Source organism: Xenopus laevis, chromosome 3L (assembly GCF_017654675.1).
Source record: "Xenopus laevis strain J_2021 chromosome 3L, Xenopus_laevis_v10.1, whole genome shotgun sequence".
NCBI classification, from domain to species: Eukaryota; Metazoa; Chordata; class Amphibia; order Anura; family Pipidae; genus Xenopus; species Xenopus laevis.
The window spans coordinates 147,035,339-147,054,657 of NC_054375.1; the positions used below are offsets into that span (position 1 = coordinate 147,035,339).

The 19,319-nt window shown below is 41.5% G+C and overlaps 1 protein-coding gene across 2 annotated transcripts; it reads right to left on the minus strand.

The window, feature by feature from the left end:
* Window positions 1–2,396: 2,396 nt before the first annotated feature.
* Window positions 2,397–19,115, minus strand: raver1.L (ribonucleoprotein, PTB-binding 1 L homeolog). Of its 2 annotated transcripts, none has more exons than XM_041587224.1 (14): window positions 18,840–19,115; window positions 14,778–14,844; window positions 14,215–14,678; window positions 12,178–12,369; window positions 10,658–10,787; window positions 8,940–9,034; window positions 7,647–7,757; window positions 6,631–6,780; window positions 6,354–6,447; window positions 6,142–6,257; window positions 5,275–5,352; window positions 5,054–5,188; window positions 4,424–4,507; window positions 2,397–3,208 (listed from the first exon to the last, which is right to left on the minus strand). In XM_041587224.1, exons 1-14 carry the CDS (start codon window positions 19,059–19,061, stop codon window positions 3,062–3,064), a joined length of 2,085 nt encoding a protein of 694 aa, XP_041443158.1. In that variant the 5' UTR covers window positions 19,062–19,115; the 3' UTR covers window positions 2,397–3,061. The 2 variants fall into 2 exon arrangements, with proteins under 2 accessions (XP_041443158.1, XP_018109159.1); XM_018253670.2 differs by having other exon boundaries at window positions 6,631–6,776; window positions 7,646–7,757.
* Window positions 19,116–19,319: the final 204 nt, after the last annotated feature.

Genomic DNA, 19,319 nt, shown 5'->3' on the forward strand with positions numbered 1-19,319 from the left:
GATCAGAGATATAAATATATAAATAGCCATTGTTTTTACAAAAAAAATAAATGTAATTTCTAAACAACTGCCCCCCGGGTAGCAGCAGTATTAGGTGAGAACCAGGTAGTAACAAATCCTAGTACAGCAGATCAATACCCACTGGCAGGTAACTAGTTACTTTACTATTCCCTTCAGAAGGGACTGGAAATGCCCAATGTGTTTTAGTCCTATACATTGGCACTTCGAGGCTCATTTATAAACACTGGGCAAATTTGCACCTGGGCAGTAACCCCATAGCAACCAATCAATGGTTTGCTTTCATTATTCCACCTGCAGGTGGCAAAAATAAATAAATAAAGCTAGTCACCGTTTGGTTACTGCCCAGTGTTTTATAAATGAGGCCCTCCCCCATTTAAAGGGGAACTATCCCGAAAATGTAATAAGCTTCAGCATACTGAAATAAGATACTTTCTAAATACAGTTAAAAATTCTGCATTGTTTCTGAAATAATCAAGTTTCTCTTCACTATTCCTCTCTCAGCATCTGTTTGACTTCATTCTGTCTTCATGCAGCAGTTGGGTGTCGGATAATTGAGTTAGATCCAATATATCTTATAGGGGGCTCCTTTTGCCTAGAAGATGTATTAGAGCTCACTCTTAAAATCACCAGACATCATGTCTCTCTACATGCAGAATTTGCGCAAGACTTATTTTGTTTTTGTTTGTACTGGAATCAGTTATTTGAGTGAGCTCTAAGGGTCAGGGCACAATCGGGGAGATTAGTCGGCAGGGCACAAATCTCCTGTTCTTCAGGGGCGACTAATCTCCCCGAACTGCCTACCCGTCGGCTAAAATGAAAATCACCGGCAGGATAGCACTTTCCTCGTGAGGCAACTTCAGAAAACGAATCACTCCGAGTGCCATTTAGCTGTTGGGGAGGCAGTTCGGGGAGATTAGTCGCCCGAAGAACAGGAGATTTGTGCCCGGCCGACTAATCTTCCCGAATCTGCCTGTATGTCCTGACCCCAATACATCTGCTAGGAAAAGGAGCCCCCTTATAAGATTTTTTGGATCATTATCTTACACCCAACTGCTACATGAAGACAGAATGAAGAGAAACAGATGAGAGGAATAGTGAATATAAACTTGATTATTTCAGAAACAATACAGAGTTTTTATATTTTGTATTTAGAAACTTTTACTTCAGTACAAGGAAGCTTATATCAAAAATTTAATTCTCGATAGTTCCCCTTTAAACCCTGATTTAAAGGGGCAAGTCATTATAAAACAAACAATGCCGTTGTTGTAGCATTGACAGGCAAAGGACAGGCATACAGAACAAACTTTATACATAAGATTTACATTCGGTAGTGATAGACTCTGTACACTTTACATATCAGACAGAAGCAGATCCACGGTACGACAGGAGATGTAGTGCTTTGGGACTGTGTCATAGAGATGGGGGAACAAACGAATATAACCCACCAAGTATGGTGTCCGCTGCTCTGCTATAGCAAGACAATGGTGGTACTTAGGAAACTAAACAAAGAAACACATTTACAAACACCTGGAATAAAGCAATAGATAAAATCATTGTTGTTTTTAAGATATGGGAACTTAATACGATCCGAGCATCTTTTCTTAAAGGGGAACGATCGCGAAAATGAAAATGTAATATAAGCTTCCTCATAATGAAGAAACTCTCTAAATACAATCATTTAATAATTCTGCTTTGTGAAATCAAGTTCATCTTCACTCTCCCTCTCTCAGCATCTGTTTCTCTTCATTCTGTCTTCATGCAGCAGTTGGGTGTCAGAGGAATGATCCAATATATCTCATAGGGGGGCTCCTGTCCTAGCAGATGTATTGGAGTTCACTCAAATAACTGATTCCAGTACAAACAAAATCAACTGCCTTTTGAACAAATCCTGCATGTAGAGAGACATGTCTCTCCACATCTTCTAGGCAAAAGGAGCCCCCCCAATAAGATATATTGGATCATTCATCCGACACCCAATTGCTGCATGAAGAGAGAATGAAGAGAAACAGATGCCGAGAGAGGAATAGTGAAGACAAACTTGATTTCAGAAACTATGCAGAATATTTCATTGTATTTACAAAGTTTCACATTTCAGTATGCTGAAGCTTATATAAAATTTTCATTTTTGCCATAGTTCTTTAAAATCCCCCCCCCCCAGGGGCAATACCCTGGCTGGCCGAGTGGCACAAGCAGTTAGCTGCACTACAATAAAGCATTTTGCCAGCCAGATAGGGAGCCCCTTGATCAGGGCAGAGGATATATAAACTAACATTTCCAGGTCTGTCCGTGCTGCATCTATGCAAAGACCAACTGCAACTGCCTACCCAGGTGCACATGCATGGCATGAGAGACAGGCGGGGCAGCTGAACATAGACAACACGCTTGATCTCTGCATGTGTGGGAGGGGATTAAAAACAAAAATAATCCACTAACTGTGCTAAAGGTTTGGATTTGCAGGCTATAAAATGACAATGGGTATTTCAGCAGCATCCCATAATGCTCTGCACTGAAGCAGAATATGGGTTAGCAGAAAAAAAATAAAACAATAACTGGCCTGCTTGGCTCAGAAAGGCAATTAAAAGAAACTCCTGCACCTCAGTACAATAAAAACAGACCAGGACAGATGGAAAGTGAGAAAACGGCAGTGCATCTTAAAAACACAAAAAAAATATATAAATTAAAAAGCATTTTCAGGAAAGAAAGCTTAAACGAGAACATGACAATCTGCCCCCACTCTACTGGCAAAAAGAAAAGGGGGCTCAAGCTTAACAAGACACTTAAAATTAAGTTAAAAACAAAAGCAAACTTAAAATAAACTCAGTCTAGATCACACCAAGGCGAAAGAATGGAAACGGTGAGAAAAGCTCGTTACAGCATTCCCTGTGCGTTTACACAGTCTTGGCGTCCATCTTGGCCTATAATGGCGGTTCTCTTGTAAACAGCATAAAAACAAAAGGAAAAAACAAGAGCCTTTCAGGACGTAGGAGAGCGGCGTTTTGCATTGTGAAGGCAACGAGCAGAAGACACGTAGATTCCTTCACTAAAATATCCTCTTCCGCTTTAGGTAAGAGTCTGCGTAGTGACCGCCAAGGCCTTGTGAATGTTGTCCGATATAGCCACCCTCAGGGCTGGGCTCTGGTGACGGGATTAAGTGCGAGAAGCCTCGTTTTTGAGCTCCAATGGGAGTCTGAAGGGGAGAAAAGGTTATACAGTGTCTACAGGGAGCCTTAAAGACCAATCAGACAAGTAAACAATCTTAAAAAAGGTTTATTCAGCAATAATACGTTTATTGAAATGGATTTTAAATTTAGTTGTTTAATAATAGTTCAAAGGGGAACTATATCACGAAAATGAAAATTTAAAATAAGCTCCAGCATACTGAGGAAGTTTTCGAAAAATACTTAAATTCTGTACTGTTTCTGAAATAATCAAGTTTGTCTTCACTATCCCTCTCTCAGCATCTGTTTCTCTTCATTCTGTCTTCCTGCAGCAGTTGGGTGTCAGATACTCATTGACCGTTAGATCCAATATATCTTATAGGGGGGCTCCTTTTGCCTAGGAGATGTGTTAGCACTTACTCTTAAAATCACCAGACATCATGTCTCTCTACATGCAGGATTTGTGCAAAAGGCAGTTATTGTTAGATTTTGTTTGTACTGGAATCAGTAATTTTAATGAGCTCTAATACATCTTCTAGGCAAAAGGAGCCCCCCTATAAGATATATTGTATCTAACCGTCACTGAATATCCAACACCCAACTGCTGCATGAAGAGAGAATGAAGAGAAACACGTTGAGAGGTATAGCGAACATAAAATTGTATTTAGAAAGTTTCTTATTTCAGTGTAATGAAGCTTATATTAAATTTTCATTTTTACGATAGTGCCCCTTTAATCAGATGGCCATTTAAGGCTCTCAGAACAAAAGGCTTATAAGATAGCCATGCGAGTCTTCTTGCGGCAGTCAGGTGTCATATTCATTGGCAGTTAGATCCAATATATCCTTTATTGGGGCTCCTTTTGCCTAGAAGATGTGCTAGAGCTCACTATTAAAGTCACCAGATAGCACGTCTCTCTACATGCAGGATTTGTGCAATAGGCAGTTATTTGGTTTGTACGGGAAGCTTATATTAAATTTAGATTTTTGCGATAGTTCCCCTTTAATCAGATGTCCATTTAAGGCTCTCAGAACAAAAGGCTTGTACGATAAACATGTGAGCGGACAAAGGCAACATGATAATGATAATCAGAAAATCTTTCCAAAGAGACTGGAATGTCTGTTTAAGAGTGTCTGCTTCAGCAAGTTCTAAGATGCCCCTGGGCAGGAGGGATGAATAGCTTGGTGGTCTTATGGCTTTATATATATATGCAAAGCTGCCTCCAGGATACAAAAGTGCAGCTTACCTTAAACACATTTCCAGATGGGGGACTGAGCTCTTCAATTTCCAGAGGAACACCACCAGGACTGCTCGGGGGCATGCCCACTGCCTGCACACAGAGAAAGGAAGAGCCGGAGAGTTAAAAAAAAAAAAAAAAAAAAAAAAAAAAACACATTGTGAGGGTGTTATTCCTCATTGGAAGGAGGTTTAAGAGTTGACTGCAGTGCTGAACTGCAAATAGCAGACAATACAGCACGTGCTAAGAACAAAGAACAAACTGCTTGTAGAGAGCAAATGTAGATCTGCAGTGTTAATGTGGAACCATTGAAGATGGGAAGCATTTCCAGTGTAGGATACAAGCGCACATTGAAGTGGGCGATATCTGGCTGATCCGAGCATGGGCCCGAGGGTCCAATGATCGGATAATAAGGAAACTGATGCGGGTAGATCGTGGGACCGCATAGACGTACAAATGCGGCCACAATCCAACGGGATTTTTTAACCTGCCCAATCGAGATTTGCCCGACTTTCGGATGGCCCCACACACGGGCCCAATAAGCTGTATGGGGCCCTTTAGACTAGAACCAGGTACAATACAAGACAGAACACCGACCTATCCAGAATGGGTGAGCACACAGGCCAGTTAAGTCCTTACTTTGTTGAGGTAGGTCTGTTTAAGCCCAGCTTGCAAGCCGCTGGTAAAGTAGGAAGAAGGAGAACCAGCACTAAATGGAGGAAGAGGAGCAGGCAGGCTATTGCTTCGCTCCCGAAATCTAGAGGGCGGAGATATCTGCAAAAGAGAGAGAGTGAGAGAGAGAATAAACAAAGCCAGCCTGTACAAAAATCTGAAGCATTACATTTTATAAGAGCCGTTACCTTATTTTGGGACTCATAGCTTCCCAGGCTGGGCACTATATGATCCCTGTTCTGAGAATACCTATGGGGCGGCAGCTCCTGGCAGAAATAAACAGATCAATGTTAAAAACACTGCAATTCCCAATAATTTGGTTGCTCCTGGGCAAAACTTGAAGTGAAGGATGATAAGGAGTTAAAGGGGTTGTTCACCTTCCAAACACTGTTCAGTTGTTTTCAGATTAATAGACTTTTTCAAAAATACTTTTTTTCCCCAATTACTTGCCATTATTTATTTTTTACTGTTTTTCCAAAAACTAAGTTTAAAGTTCGTGTCTCTGGTGTTTGAGTCTGACAGCTCAGTAATTCAGGTTCTCCTCAGCAGGGACTGAGATAAGAAATGTATCAACTAAATGTATCAATTTAGAACAGTTTACAGGGTTGGCGACCCCCATCCCAGAGCTGCTTTAGAAGATGAAAAATGACACCCCATCAATATTAGAAAAACGGTGACACAGAAAATAGAAAGTCATTGGAAAAAAAGTCAATATTTCTGGTGATCTATCGGAAAACAACTAGTTGTTTGAAGGTGAACAACCCTTTAAAGGGATTCGGTTATGACTTTTATGGTGTCGCTTTTAATGCTATCAGAGCACAAGTCACATGACTGGGGGCAGCTGGGAAACACTGACTAGCCCCACGTCGGATTTCAAAATTAAATATATTAAAAAAAAAAACATGGATTTCAGTGCAGAAGTCTGCTGGATCAGCACTATTAACTGGTGTGTTTGGAGAAAACAATACAAAAAAAAAAAAAAAAGGTTTTCCCACGACAGTATCCCTTTAAAGGAAAATGTATATAGTAGATGACAAGCAGTTACTCCTCCTTACTGGATAGTCAAATGAATAACCATCAGTTGGGGTCAGCAACGAATCCTGCAGTGAAGCGTTTGAGTTCCGGGTCCCCAAGTTTTTGTGTTTAAAAGGTGCTGGTTTGCTGGGGGGTCCTACACAAGAAAAAAAAAAAAAAAAAAAAAAAAAAAGATGGTTAATCCAGGGTGCTCAATTACCCTTCTATACTTCCAGCTCATCTACCCAATTACCCATTGTGCCAGTGCTGGGAAGTTGGCTCGGATAGTTTCCATAGGGGGCGCTGTGAATGTTCACATCTCTGGGAGGGTCCCCCAAAAGGGACATCTGCAAGAAGCAGCATAGATTTAGCAAGCGAGACTGCAGAAAAGGGAACCCAAACAAACAGATGTTCCAATGAGCAATGAAAAGTTGGACAAATTGGGTTCCTAGAGCAATTCAGTTCATTAATTGCTACAAATAATGGAGCAGCAGTAAAGTATTAAGGAAAGAGTTTACAAATGATCTTACCCCTGGATCTCCCTGTTTCTGAAGTCCCGCCAACACAGAGCCCAGAACAGGAGTAGGAGGGGGGCTGTCCCACTCAGAGCCCAACTGCCCCAGAAACGGTTGTGCTGCTGCGGCTGTCAGGTCACATGGCAGCCCAACTGAAGGGACTGCGGAAGGATTTAAAAAAAAAAAAAAAAAAAAAAAAAAAAGATTATACATAGATCTAGAGCACCTTTTTAAAACTGCTGGAGCTCAGCATGAACACAACACATATACAAAGGGCTATGTTAAACCAATGGGTAATAGAATATACTTACAGTGGTGCATAAATGCAGAAGGAACAGTAACATCAAAAAAAAATTAGTGTTTTAATTGGACAATATATTGTACTATTGCCCTGCACTGGTAAAACTGCCGTGTTTGCTTCAGAAACACTACTATAGTTTATATAAATAAGCTGCTGTGTAGCAATGGGGGCAGCCATTCAAGCACAGGATACACAGTAGATAACAGATAAGTACTACTATAGTTTATATAAATAAGCTGCTGTGTAGCAATGGGGGCAGCCATTCAAGCACAGGATACACAGTAGATAACAGATAAGTACTACTGTAGTTTATATAAACAAGCTGCTGTGTAGCCATGGGGGCAGCCATTCAAGCACAGGATACACAGTAGATAACAGATAAGTACTACTATAGTTTATATAAACAAGCTGCTGTGTAGCCATGGGGGCAGCCATTCAAGCACAGGATACACAGTAGATAACAGATAAGTACTACTATAGTTTATATAAACAAGCTGCTGTGTAGCCATGGGGGCAGCCATTTAAGCACAGGATACACAGCTATAAACTATAGTAGTCTTTCTGAAGCAAACACACTAGATTTACCAGTGCAGGGCAACAATATATTATCATTCCATTTTTGGCGTTACTGTTCCTTTGAGTAAGGTGGTTATAAACCAGTGCAAATGTAGACAATGAAGGGGCCTGTAAGCAGGTAATATAAAGAACATGGAAGAAGATTTCAATTACCAAGTCCTAGATCTGACAGCAGGTTCTTTCCAGGCTGGGGTGTTAGCTGGGGGGACAGACCCATAGCACCATACAAAGATGATAAAGGAGAATCGCCAAGAAAACCAGGTTTCTGAGGATAGAAAAGCAGAAGGTCAGTCATCCAAGTACAGTATATTCAACAGACGTGCCCAAGTCATTCCATTGGCAAAGGACTATAATGCAAGAATCCTATTTGAACAGGCATTCAAACCATAGGAACCCTTTATGCAGGTGTGGGATCCATTATCCGCAAAAATGTTTATCAGGAGACCTGTTATCCAAAGCTCCAAAACACAGAAGGCCATCTCCCATACACTATCATAATTAAATTGACAATTTTCAAAAAGAACTTCCTTTTTCTCTAATAATAAAACAGTACCTTATACAGGTATAGGACCTGGTATCCAGAATGCTCAGGTCCTGGGGCTTTCCAGACAACTTTCTGTAATTTGCCTCTCCATAACTAACTCTACTAGAATAGCATGTAAATATTAAATAAACCCAATAGGCTGGTTTTGCTTCCAATGAGGATTCATTATATCTTAGTTGGGGTCAACTACAAGCTACTGTTTTATTATTACAGAGAAAGTGGAAATCTACAAAAATGTAAGTCTATGGGAGATAGCCTTTTTGTAATTCTGAGCCTTTTTGTAATTCTGAGCTTTCTGGATAACAGGTTTCCAGATAACTGATCCCATACCTGTACTTGATTCCAACAAAGATATTATGAATACTTATTGGAGGCAAGACAATCCTATTGACTTTGATTAAATGTTTAAATTATTTTTTAGTAGACTTAAGATAAGGAGATCGAAATTACAGTAAATTCCCTTATCTTGAAAACCCCAGGTCCTGAGCATTTTGGATTATAGGTCCTATAACTGTATATTACGCACTTTGCTCTGCCCCCACCCCACTAGGTGCTCAAGCACTTGCTACTAAAAAAAAAAATAAAAAAATAAAGATTCCAATTATCTATACCATCTCACATGTTCAATCATGGAATATGGCATATATTATATTTTGGCAATAGCGTAGCGGCATTGTGAATATATACGGGAAACTCTGCCCTGAGGCTGCTGGAAAACAAGGAACACGGCTCAGCAGGGCCATAAAAGGCCAGAATCCCCTACGATTAGGTATCGATGGTCATTCAAAACACAGATTTTTTTTTTTTTTTTTTTATAATTTTTTTGTCAAATGGTACCAGCTTCCAAAAATCAATTTTGCATCTGAAAACAAAAACAAGCAACAAGTGTTTCTTCATTCATACCTGTGGAGTTTGTGCCTGCAGGACAAGCTGAAGCAGGGCCGTGGATAGAGCAGGATTAGCTAGGAGAGGTAAGGCTGGGGCAGCTCCCAGGAGTCCTGTAGTAACAAACAAAAATAAATACAGTGGAACCTCAATTTTACATCCCCTGATTTTAAAGGATAAGTAAACCTTTAAAATAAATGAATGTAAAATTGACGAGGGGGCTATTCTAAGCACTTTTGCAATGTCCATTCATTATTTATTTATTTTTAATTTCAAGATATTAAGGGATACATACATGTGCTGTTAATAGGAATGAATTTTGTTACAACATCGCCACCTGCTGGTCAGTTTCCCACCAGTCTGACCACCAAGTAGTCAAGGAAGTTGTCAGGAGAAAGAAAGAAGCTGCTCTGATGTTCTTCTGCTTAGGAAAACAATTAGAAACATTTCTCAAATCTTTCCTAAGCAGAAGAACATTAGACTCTTTCTTTCTCCTGACAACTTCCTTGACTACTTGCTGGTCAGACTGGTGGGAAACTGACCAGCAGGTGGCGCTGTTGTAACAAAATTCATTCATATTAACAGTTCATGTATCCCTTAATATCTTGGAATTAAAAATAAATAAATAATAAATGTACATTGCAAAAGTGCTTAGAATAGCCCCCTTGTCAATTTGACATTCGATTATTTTAAAGGTTTACTTATCCTTTAAGGTTTTCCTCATTTTACATTTTGGTTTGGTGGTCCCACCTATATATTATGCATAATGCATTTTCCTGATTTTACACAATTTTTTATGGTCCACTGCAAAAGATAAAATGGGGGTTCTACTGCAAAACAAACCACCAGTGTTCCCCATTTACTTGAATGGGAAACACAGGATAGGGAGAGTGTTTTTCCAGTGTTTTTAAAATGGAGAGTTGGCTATGTGGGCCCTAGCTCTAAAGCCTCTACACTGCAATAATAAACACTGTCCATATAAACGGCGATAAAGTTCCAATACCACATAAATGTAAATTTTATATTCAGGGTTTCTTGATATCAGCCCTTAATAGAACCTTAAAGGAGAACTAAACCCTAAAAATGAAAAGGGCTAAAAAATGCCATATTTTATATAGTGAACTTATTGCACGAGGCTAAAGTTTGAGCTTGTCAATAGCAGCAATGATCCAGGACTTCAAACTTGTCACAGGGGGTCACCATCTTGGAAAGTGTCTGTGACACTCACATGCTCAGTGGGCTCTGATTGGCTGTTGAGAAGCTAAGCTTAGGGCTCGTCACTAATTATCCAGCAGAAAATGAGCTTCCCTGGCTGTAATATAAGCTGATGCTACAGGTTTGCTGATTATTAAATTCTGATGCTAATTGCACTGGTTTCTGTGCTGCCATGTAGTAATTATCTGTATTAATTACTAATCAGCCTTATATTGTGACATTTCTATTCTATGTCTACTGTATATTGTGAGTGGGTCCCTAAGCTCAGTAAATGACAGCAGCACAGAGCATGTGCAGTGAATCAGCAGAAAAGCAGATGGGGAGCTACTGGGGCATCTTTGGAGACACAGATCTTTACTGCTAAAGGGCTGTGGTTGCCCTGGGCTGGTACAGAAGCACAAAACATCAGGTACAACATTTCTAGCTGCTTTAGTTCTCCTTTAAACCCAGCTCCATAAGACATTTTATCAGTTTCTTGGGCAGCATTAACTGCCATGCTGGAAGCCATTCATGTAACATACCTTGCTTGATCCCAGCTGCCCCATTAAGTAGAGGGTTCAGTAGGAGTTGCAGAGTGGCTGGAGACCCCAAGCTGCTTAGTATCTGTAGGATGTTGGGCTCTGGGAGAAGCCCATTTCCACGATTCAGTGCCTGCAAAGAGAGACAACAACATTAACCACTAGAACCATCAGACTACTTGTAGAACCAAGATGGAGAGAGTGCAGAGACTAAGTGCAACCAAACTGGCTAGAGGGATAACAGATTTAAATGATGAGGTTAGACTGTCAAGTTTGGGGTTGTTTTCTCTGGTAAGGGACATGATTACGCTTTACAAGTACATTAGAGGGCAGTGAGGTTGGGGAATGCACTGCCGGGTGATGTTGTGATGCTGATTCAGTTAATGACTATAAGAGGGGCTTGGAGGATTTCTTGGACAGACATAATATCAAAGGCTATTGTAATACTAATTGCTATAGTTAGTATAGGTATGGGTATATAGAATTTATGTGAAAGTATGGAGGGGCGTGTGTATGGATGCTGGGTTTTCATTTGGAGAGGTTGAACTTGATGGACTTTGTCTTTTTCCAACCTGATTTAACTATGCAACTAAGCAAAGCAGTGCAAATCACTTTACGGTTCACAAAACTATCCCTTAAAGGAGAAGGAAAGAAAAAGTAAGTAAGCTTTATCAGAAAGGTCTATATAAATACACCAGTAAACCCTCAAAGTAATGCTGCTCCGAGTCCTCTGTCAAAATAAACACAGCATTTCTTTCCTTCTATTGTGTACTCATGGGCTTCTGTATCAGACTTCCTGACTTAACCTCCTTGCCCAGGGCATGAGCATGCTCAGTTTGCTCCTCTCTCATCCCCCCCTGCTGTAACCTGAGCCCAGAGCCGTGAGTGAGCATGGAGAGACTCAGGCAGGAAGTGACGTCACACCAAGCTAATATGGCAGCTGCTATCCTAAACAAACAGAGCTTCTAGAGCCATTTACTCAGAAACAAAAAGCATTCTGCAGAATAAATAGTGTTATAGCTTGTACTATTGTGGCTAATCTATTGCTGATCGGCTGATCTTCCTCATTGCTTCAGTGACGCTGGTCTGGCAGCGAGCGATCCTTCCATAGGCTGAATTCCTGTTTTCATTCGTAATCAGCCTATGGAAGGAATGCGCCGCCCTCAGCCCAGCGTCACTGAAATGGTTTAGAAGACCATTTAGCAGTGGGAGAGTCGGGTGAACTGAGGTTTGCAGGGGCGGCTTTGCGGGGAACTATTACAAGTGCAGCATTTACTTTATAATGACACGTTCCTATGATTTTTATAGGAACATGTCAGTATCACTTTAACAGGAAAGCACCATATAAACCAGTTCCCCGGCCAGTTTCTGTCCTGTCACTACAACGAAGCTGAATGGTTGCCTGGGGTCAATCACATTGAAAAGGAAAATAAACGGTCCCGGTGATATTTTTTGTTTGCTTTAAATCCCTATGCAAACAGACACTGCTTTCACTGCCCTGGTCTATTAAATATCACACTCACCATTGCCTGTGCAGCTATAAGTGCAGCCAGCATGCTTCTCCCTGCTGGCCCGGGTGCACAGAAAGAAACCCGTACTTTGCTTCCAGCTACAGAGGATCCATCCATTTGCTGCTGGACCATTTCAGTTACTGCCTCAGACTCGTACTCCACTATAGCAAATCCTTTATACTGATTATCCTGCCCGTACGCCAGCTATATGGTCAGGGGGAAAAAAAAAAAAAAAAAAAGATATCATTGTTGACCACAATGTTAAAGGAATTCTGTCATGATTTTTATGGTGTAGTTTTTATTTCTAAATTACACTGGTTACACTGCAAATAATTCACTCTACAATATAAAATTTAATTCCTGAACCAGCAAGTATATTTTCTTCAGTTGTAATATTGGTGTGTAGGTGCATCTCAGGTCATTTTGCCTGGTCATGTGATTTCAGAAAGAGCCAGCACTTTAGGATGGAACTGCTTTCTGCCAGGCTGTTCTTTCTCCTACTCAATGCAACTGAATGTGTCTCTGTGGGACTTGGATTTTACTAGAGTCCTGTTCTTATATCCACCAGGCAGCCGTTATCTTGTGTTAGGGAGCTGTCTGTTCTGTTAGGTTGCTAGGGGGAAAAGGAAGAGGGGTGATATCACTCCAACTTGCAGTACGGCAGTAAAGAGTGACTGAAGTTTATCAGAACACAAGTCACATGACTGGGAGCAGCTGGGAAACTGACAATATGTCTAGCCCCATGTCAGATTTCAAAATTAAATATAAAAAAAACCTGTGTGGTCTGTTGGACGCCTTTATGGGGGAATAGTAATCTCCCGCACCTCAGGGATGTACCGGGAAGTGAATTGTTGGGCTAGTCGGGGGGGTCAAAACCTTGGCCGATATCAGTGAGCAGGGGGATTTGAAACAATTCCAGAGCCTTCAGCATACTTTCCAATTGCCACATTCCATGTTTTTCCGCTACCTCCAGCTCAGGCATGCCTTTCAAACCCAATTTCCCAATCGACCCATTGAAATTGTGGAGACTACCCTAGAAGTCTATTTGAGGAAAGAGGGCATAAGGAAACCCACCTCCTGGTTCTACGCCATATTGGAAAGGGCTGGTCCCGATCCACTAGACAGGGTACGACACAAATGGTCTAGGGATATTCCAGGTCTGGATGAGGAGATGTGGACGGATGCACTGAAACAGGTCCCAGTCATTACCATGTCTGTTAGAGACAGGTATATCCAAACTAAGTTTCTGAACAGAGTATACCTTACGCCTTATAGACTTGCAAAAATATATCCTACGGTTTCAGACCAATGCGCCAAATGTAATCAGGAGGTGGGCACGGTTATGCATGTATTCTGGGATTGCCCAAAAATCCAGGGGTTCTGGGGTGAGGTCCTGCACCATACTTCTCTGGTCTTGGATGCCCTTAGTTTTAGAACCCCGTTAGTTTGTCTTTTGGGAATAATGGATAATTTAGGGTTGAAGCCAGCAGTTAAGCTCCAACTGCTATATTATGCAAAAAAATCTATCCTTTTGCATTGGAAGTCGATTGAACCCCCAACCCTTACCTTCTGGAAAAGTCAGGTTAACAACGTCCTTCCTTACCAGAAATTGGTATATATCACAGGAGGGTGCCCCAAGAAGTTCGAGGGCATCTGGGGAGCGTGGTTGGAATAATGAAACCGCTCATTAAAGCTGGGGTCTATTTGTGATGATATTCTGTCTGCTGGTTCCACGTCCATTGTGTATGATTTGTCTTTTTTTTGTATTTTTTGTCTATGTGTATGTTTTGTGTTGTTGAAAACTGCAAAAATAAAAACTTTAAAAAAAAAAAAAATATATAAAAAAAACTGTTTGCTCTTTTGAGAAACTGATTTCAGTGCAGATTCTGCTGGAGCAGCACTATTAACTGATGCATTTTGAAAAAAAAAAAAAAATGACAGTATCCCTTTAATGAAGATTCAATTTTGTAAATATGCCTGTTCTGTGGGCATGGTAATGGAACACTCAAGTCACAGAATGAAGGCTTCATCCATTTTCCCAATACATACCTGGCAGAAGGAAGGTGCAGTAATTTTGGAGAAGGCTTCCCTAAGTTCCCCTATATCACACTCCTGCAGCTGCTCCACCAGTAGGCAGTGGGAATGGAGTAACTCATAGGTCAGCTGGTTGACGTCAGACCAATGAACATATAAAGTGCGAGAGCCCAGCTGCCTGCCCAGCAAGTCTGACTTGGCCCTGGACGCAGAGTCCTTCTTCATGTACTCCACAAATCCGTAGCCCTTTGGGCAACCAGTGGTGCTGCTGTAGACCAGGAAACATCGCTCCAGGTTACCGAACGGCCGGACAAGATCCTCAAATTGCTGCTGAGTGTAGGTAGGAGGCAAGTTGGCAATGCACAAAAGGGCATCTGTGGGCTGAAGCTGCACAGAGATTTCCCGCTCACGTATGTGAATCTGGTGGAAACGGCGAATGGCAGACTCCGCTTGCTCCCCATTAAGGAGGGTTACAAAGGCTATATAGGAGAAACAAGTTAAAAGTGTAAGCCCTTCATAGGCAAAGTAGATTTAGATATTTCTACTGTAAATGTATTTGGGTGTGAGGTACCACTCACCTGTTCCTTTGTATTTATCCACAAAACAGTATTTGAGCTCAAATTCTCCCAGAAGGTCATGGACTTCCTGCAAAGGCAGAATAGAAAAACAGAATTAAACTCAATTTACACCGTTTGAGTATATTATTTTGTGTTTTTGTGGCTTATCCTTATTTTATAACAGTAGATACATTGTTCTCACTATGATAAAATTAGAAGTGACTGAGGGGTTCGGTGACCATATAAAGGCACAAGGCTGCAGGCCGAGTTATACAGGGAACTCTGAGTATCACTCGTGTATTATAAGGGATAATGTACCCCCTACTGTAAATGATAAGGATATTAGAAGTCATTGAGGGGATCTGTGACCATATAAAAGCACAAGGCTGCAGGCTGAGTTATACAGGGAACTCCGAGTATCACTCATGTATTATAAGGGATAATGTACCCCCTACTGTAAATGATAAGGATATTAGAAGTCACTGAGGTGTTGTTCTGTGACCATATAAAGACACAAGGCTGCAGGCTGAGTTATACAGGGAACTCTGAGTATCACTCGTGTATTATAAGGGATAATGTACCCCCTACTGTAAATGATAAGGATATTAGAAGTCACTGAGGGGTTGTTCTGTGACCATATAAAGGCACAAGGCTGCAGGCTGAGTTATACAGGGAACTCTGAGTATCACTCATGTATTATAAGGGATAATGTACCCCCTGCTGTAAATAATAAGGATATTAGAAGTCACTGAGGGATTCTGGCATTCTGTGACCATATAAAGACACAAGGCTGCAGGCTGAGTTAAACAGGGAATCCTCATTTAAAGCATATAAACAGTTTTTATTCCGGACTTGTATTACACACAGAGTGTTGAATGATTTTGGGTGAGGTGGGCAGTCAGGTGACCGCATTGTGAATGGTTCAGAGGGTGGGATGGAATTCATGAAGGATCCCATTGTCAGGGGGTCAGTGAAAGGTTCATATTCTAGTCAATAGAGATGCAGAAAGCTGTTGTGTAGACAAAGAATGGATGTTAAAGGGCCAGTGTCTGTCCTGAAAGGAGACAACAATGTTTCCCCATCATAAGCCAAATGCAGCTGATAGAAGCACTCACTGGAACAAAAGGGACAAGTTCTGCCTGTCAGTGGGGTGATGATCGCTGTTTAGAAAGGGCAGGACAATAAACATTCATTTCGGTTTGATTTACCCAGAACATAAATACATCACTTTCTTGTATATTGTATAGCAGCCTAAGATACACAATTACGTGCAGTGTTTCTGGTGCACTATACAACAGATACATTAAAGGGGTGATTCCCCTTTAACTTCAACATTTAGTATAGTATAGCATAGCATAGCATATCCAACTTTTCAATTGGTCTACATTATTTCTTTTTTTACAGTTTCTGAATTATTTGCCTTCTTCAGACTCTTTCCAGCTTTTAAATGGGGGTCGCTGACCCAATCTAAAAACCAAATGCTCTGTTAGGCAACAAATAAAGTTGCTGCTATTTTTAATTACTGATATTTCTATTCAGGCCTATCCTGTTCTGATACCAGTCTCTTATTCAAATCAATGCATGGTTGCTAGGGTAATTTGGACCCTAGCAACCCAACTGGCTTTTTATTCAGCAGCTCTCCAGTTTGCAATTTCAACGAACAACTCAAAAACCACAAACGATAAAAAAAAATTAAAACCAATTGCAAATTGTCTCACTGAAGGAAGGCCATATCCCATTTAAAGCAGACTATTCTAATTAAAAAAAAATGGTTTATAGAAGGTAAAATATGGAAAACACAAATTGCTCAAAGATCCTTTATCCACAAAACCCCAGGTAATGAGTATTCTGGAAGACTGATTCCATGTTGGTGTATATATATGCATGCCCAGTTTTACACAGAAAGCAATCATTTGGGAAGACTGCGATTGTGTAGAACTGTTATGGTCTCATATTGCACTCATGGCTGACAAAAACGTGCAGGGTCCCAGCAGCTGCAAAAGCCACAGGTTGGCCGTCCATAAAATAATGCAGCTGACCTGAAATCAGAGCTATTGGTGTTGCACATAAGAAAAGGCAGTTACTCATTGCAATGAGATGTTACATTAAATGATGTTGCTACAAAGTTGCAGAGAGTTACAAGTTTGAATGGCAGAGTCAATATCTGCAACAGAATTGCAGATAAGTGTGTGCTCTATAAGCAATAATCATATTCTGCAACTTTCTTGCTACACTGTTATCCAGGCTGAGAGACAGAGAACTGAACTAAACATTTGGCCAGTCTGAGGTCAGACACAGAGATAATGCGCTTCTCATGGTAATGATCTGGAGTTGTTCACGCTGGAGAAGAGGCGATTAAAGGCTGATCTGATAAATATGTATAAATATATAAGGGGATCATATAATAATCTCTCTAATGCTTTATTTACCAGTAGGTCTTTCCAGCTGACACAAGGTCACCCATTCTGATTCAAAGAAAAGAGGTTCTGCCTAAATATTGGGAAGGGGTTTGTTACAGTGAGAGCTGTGAAGATGTGGAATTGTCTCCCTGAATCAGTGGTACAGGCTGATACATTAGATAGCTTTAAAGGGGAAGGAAACCTAGTTGGCGCAAAAACCTTCCCCCCCTCCGTGTGTTGCCCACCTCCCTCCCTCTGCCTACCGTCCCCTGGCTACAATGCCCCTAACTTGTTACTTACCCTTCTGCGCAGGTCCAGTCCAGGGAGTTCACAGGAAGAAGATGTCGTCTGCTTTGAGCGGCGCATTTGCAGTAGGAGCATTTTGCCGATGCGATCTACTGCGCCAAAAGTACATCGTGACTTTTGGCGCATGCGCAGTAGATCCGTACCGGCGAAATGCTCCTACTGCGCATGCGCCAAAACGCCGTTCAAAGCAGGAAGAAGATCGCGTGGAAGAAGATGTCGTCTGTGAACTCCCTGGACTGGACCTGCGCAGAAGAGTAAGTAATAAGTTAGGGGCATTTGCCCAGCGGGACGGGTAGGCCAGGGGGAGGAGGGAGGGTAACACACGGGAGGGGGGGAGGTAGGTTTCCTTTTATGAAGGGGTTGGATGGTGTTTAGCAAGTGAGGGAATACAGGGATATGGGAGATAGCTCATAGTACAAGTTGATCCAGGGACTGGTCCCATTGCGATTTTAGAGTCAGGAAGGAATTTTTCTCCCTTTGAGGCAAATTGGAGAGGTTTCGAATTGGGTTTTTTCCCTTCCTCTGGATCAACGGGCAGTTAGGCAGGTTATATACAGACTTAAAAGGTTGAACTTGACAGACATGCGGCTTTTTTCAACTTAATGTTATACTGACACTAAAAATATTCTTTTCAAAATATTAATCTACATTAAAATCTGCCTATGGGTCATGTTGATCTTTTTTCACTGATCGTTTTAATTTTGTAAGTAATTGCATGGGGGTAAGAAAGGTAATGTAAAAGCATCACCCAAATACTTTTATGGCAAAATTATAAATAGCATTTAAAGTTAATGTTATGACAAATACAAAAAAAGGTTATTTTCTGGTGTCAGTATCTCTAACTTACTATGTTACTATATAGAAAGGGACATGGTGACAGTCATCCAATTGGCACATGCCAAAATACTCAGCACCCTGTTTTCATGGTCAGAGTTGTGCCAATGGGGGGAGGGATGCAGAGTTTATAGCTCAGGATGAGATTGTGATGTCACTCACCCACATTATATAAATCACACCCACCTGTGATAATCAATGATGACACAATGTTTGGGGCAGAATGTCATGGCAGTAAGAGGGGGAGGGGGAGATCACAAAATTGTGTGTGTAACCCCAGAGAGGTTAAAGAGTAGGAAGACCTGGAGTTTAAACTGATAAAACAAATACCAGTCTTCCTCTTATGGTTTAGCCTCCCAGTCCCACTCAAAGTCTTTCCCTAAATGAAAGACAAAGTACTGAGCTGCTTGAGCACAGAATGAAGAGCATGCTGGGTAGTGTAGTCCAGAAACAAGTTACTTACTAGAGTTTAAAGGGCGCTGAGACCTACACACAGACATTGGCCCCTAGGAAAGCAGGAGGCACATGCTTCAGCCCTACTCACCTGGTTAGTGATATCCCCGGGCAGCCCTTTAATAAGAATCTTCCTCCGGTTCCTCACTTCCCTCCTCATCCTCTCCACCCGGCTCCGGATCTCCTGCGGCTCCAGTTTAACTTCTGTCTGCTCCTCCGACTCAACAGACTCCCGCTCCGACCTCAAGCCCCGACTTCCCACCATCTGTCCCCCTCCACCAGTTCGAGTTCTAACGGACAAGGCCGCCGCCATCTTGCTAGCGGAATGAAATTTGCCTACCTCTGGAACAACACTCGTGCGCCAGCTCTCATTGGTCGAGTTTAAACCGTGCGGAGAAGCGCACGCTCATTGGTTGTTTTAGACGCGGCCCCGCCTCTGCTGCCGTTCTCATGGCGATAGAAGGGCGGGGCCTGTTGTCAGTTAATAGTGAGGGGGTGACTGGAACTTTGTGGACAAAGTGCTGAACGTGTAGTAATAGATACACAGCTGTCATTGTACCTCTGGGCCAGG

Excerpts from the sequence above, each read along its gene's own strand:
- raver1.L (XM_041587224.1), bottom strand. The coding sequence starts at position 19,061 with ATGGCGGCGGCCTTGTCCGTTAGAACTCGAACTGGTGGAGGGGGACAG. Across the intron at positions 9,035-10,657 it reads GGCAGCTGGGATCAAGCAAG|GACTCCTGGGAGCTGCCCCA; the intron begins GTATGTTACATG and ends TTGTTACTACAG. Across the intron at positions 6,258-6,353 it reads TCCCAGCACTGGCACAATGG|GACCCCCCAGCAAACCAGCA; the intron begins GTAATTGGGTAG and ends TTTCTTGTGTAG.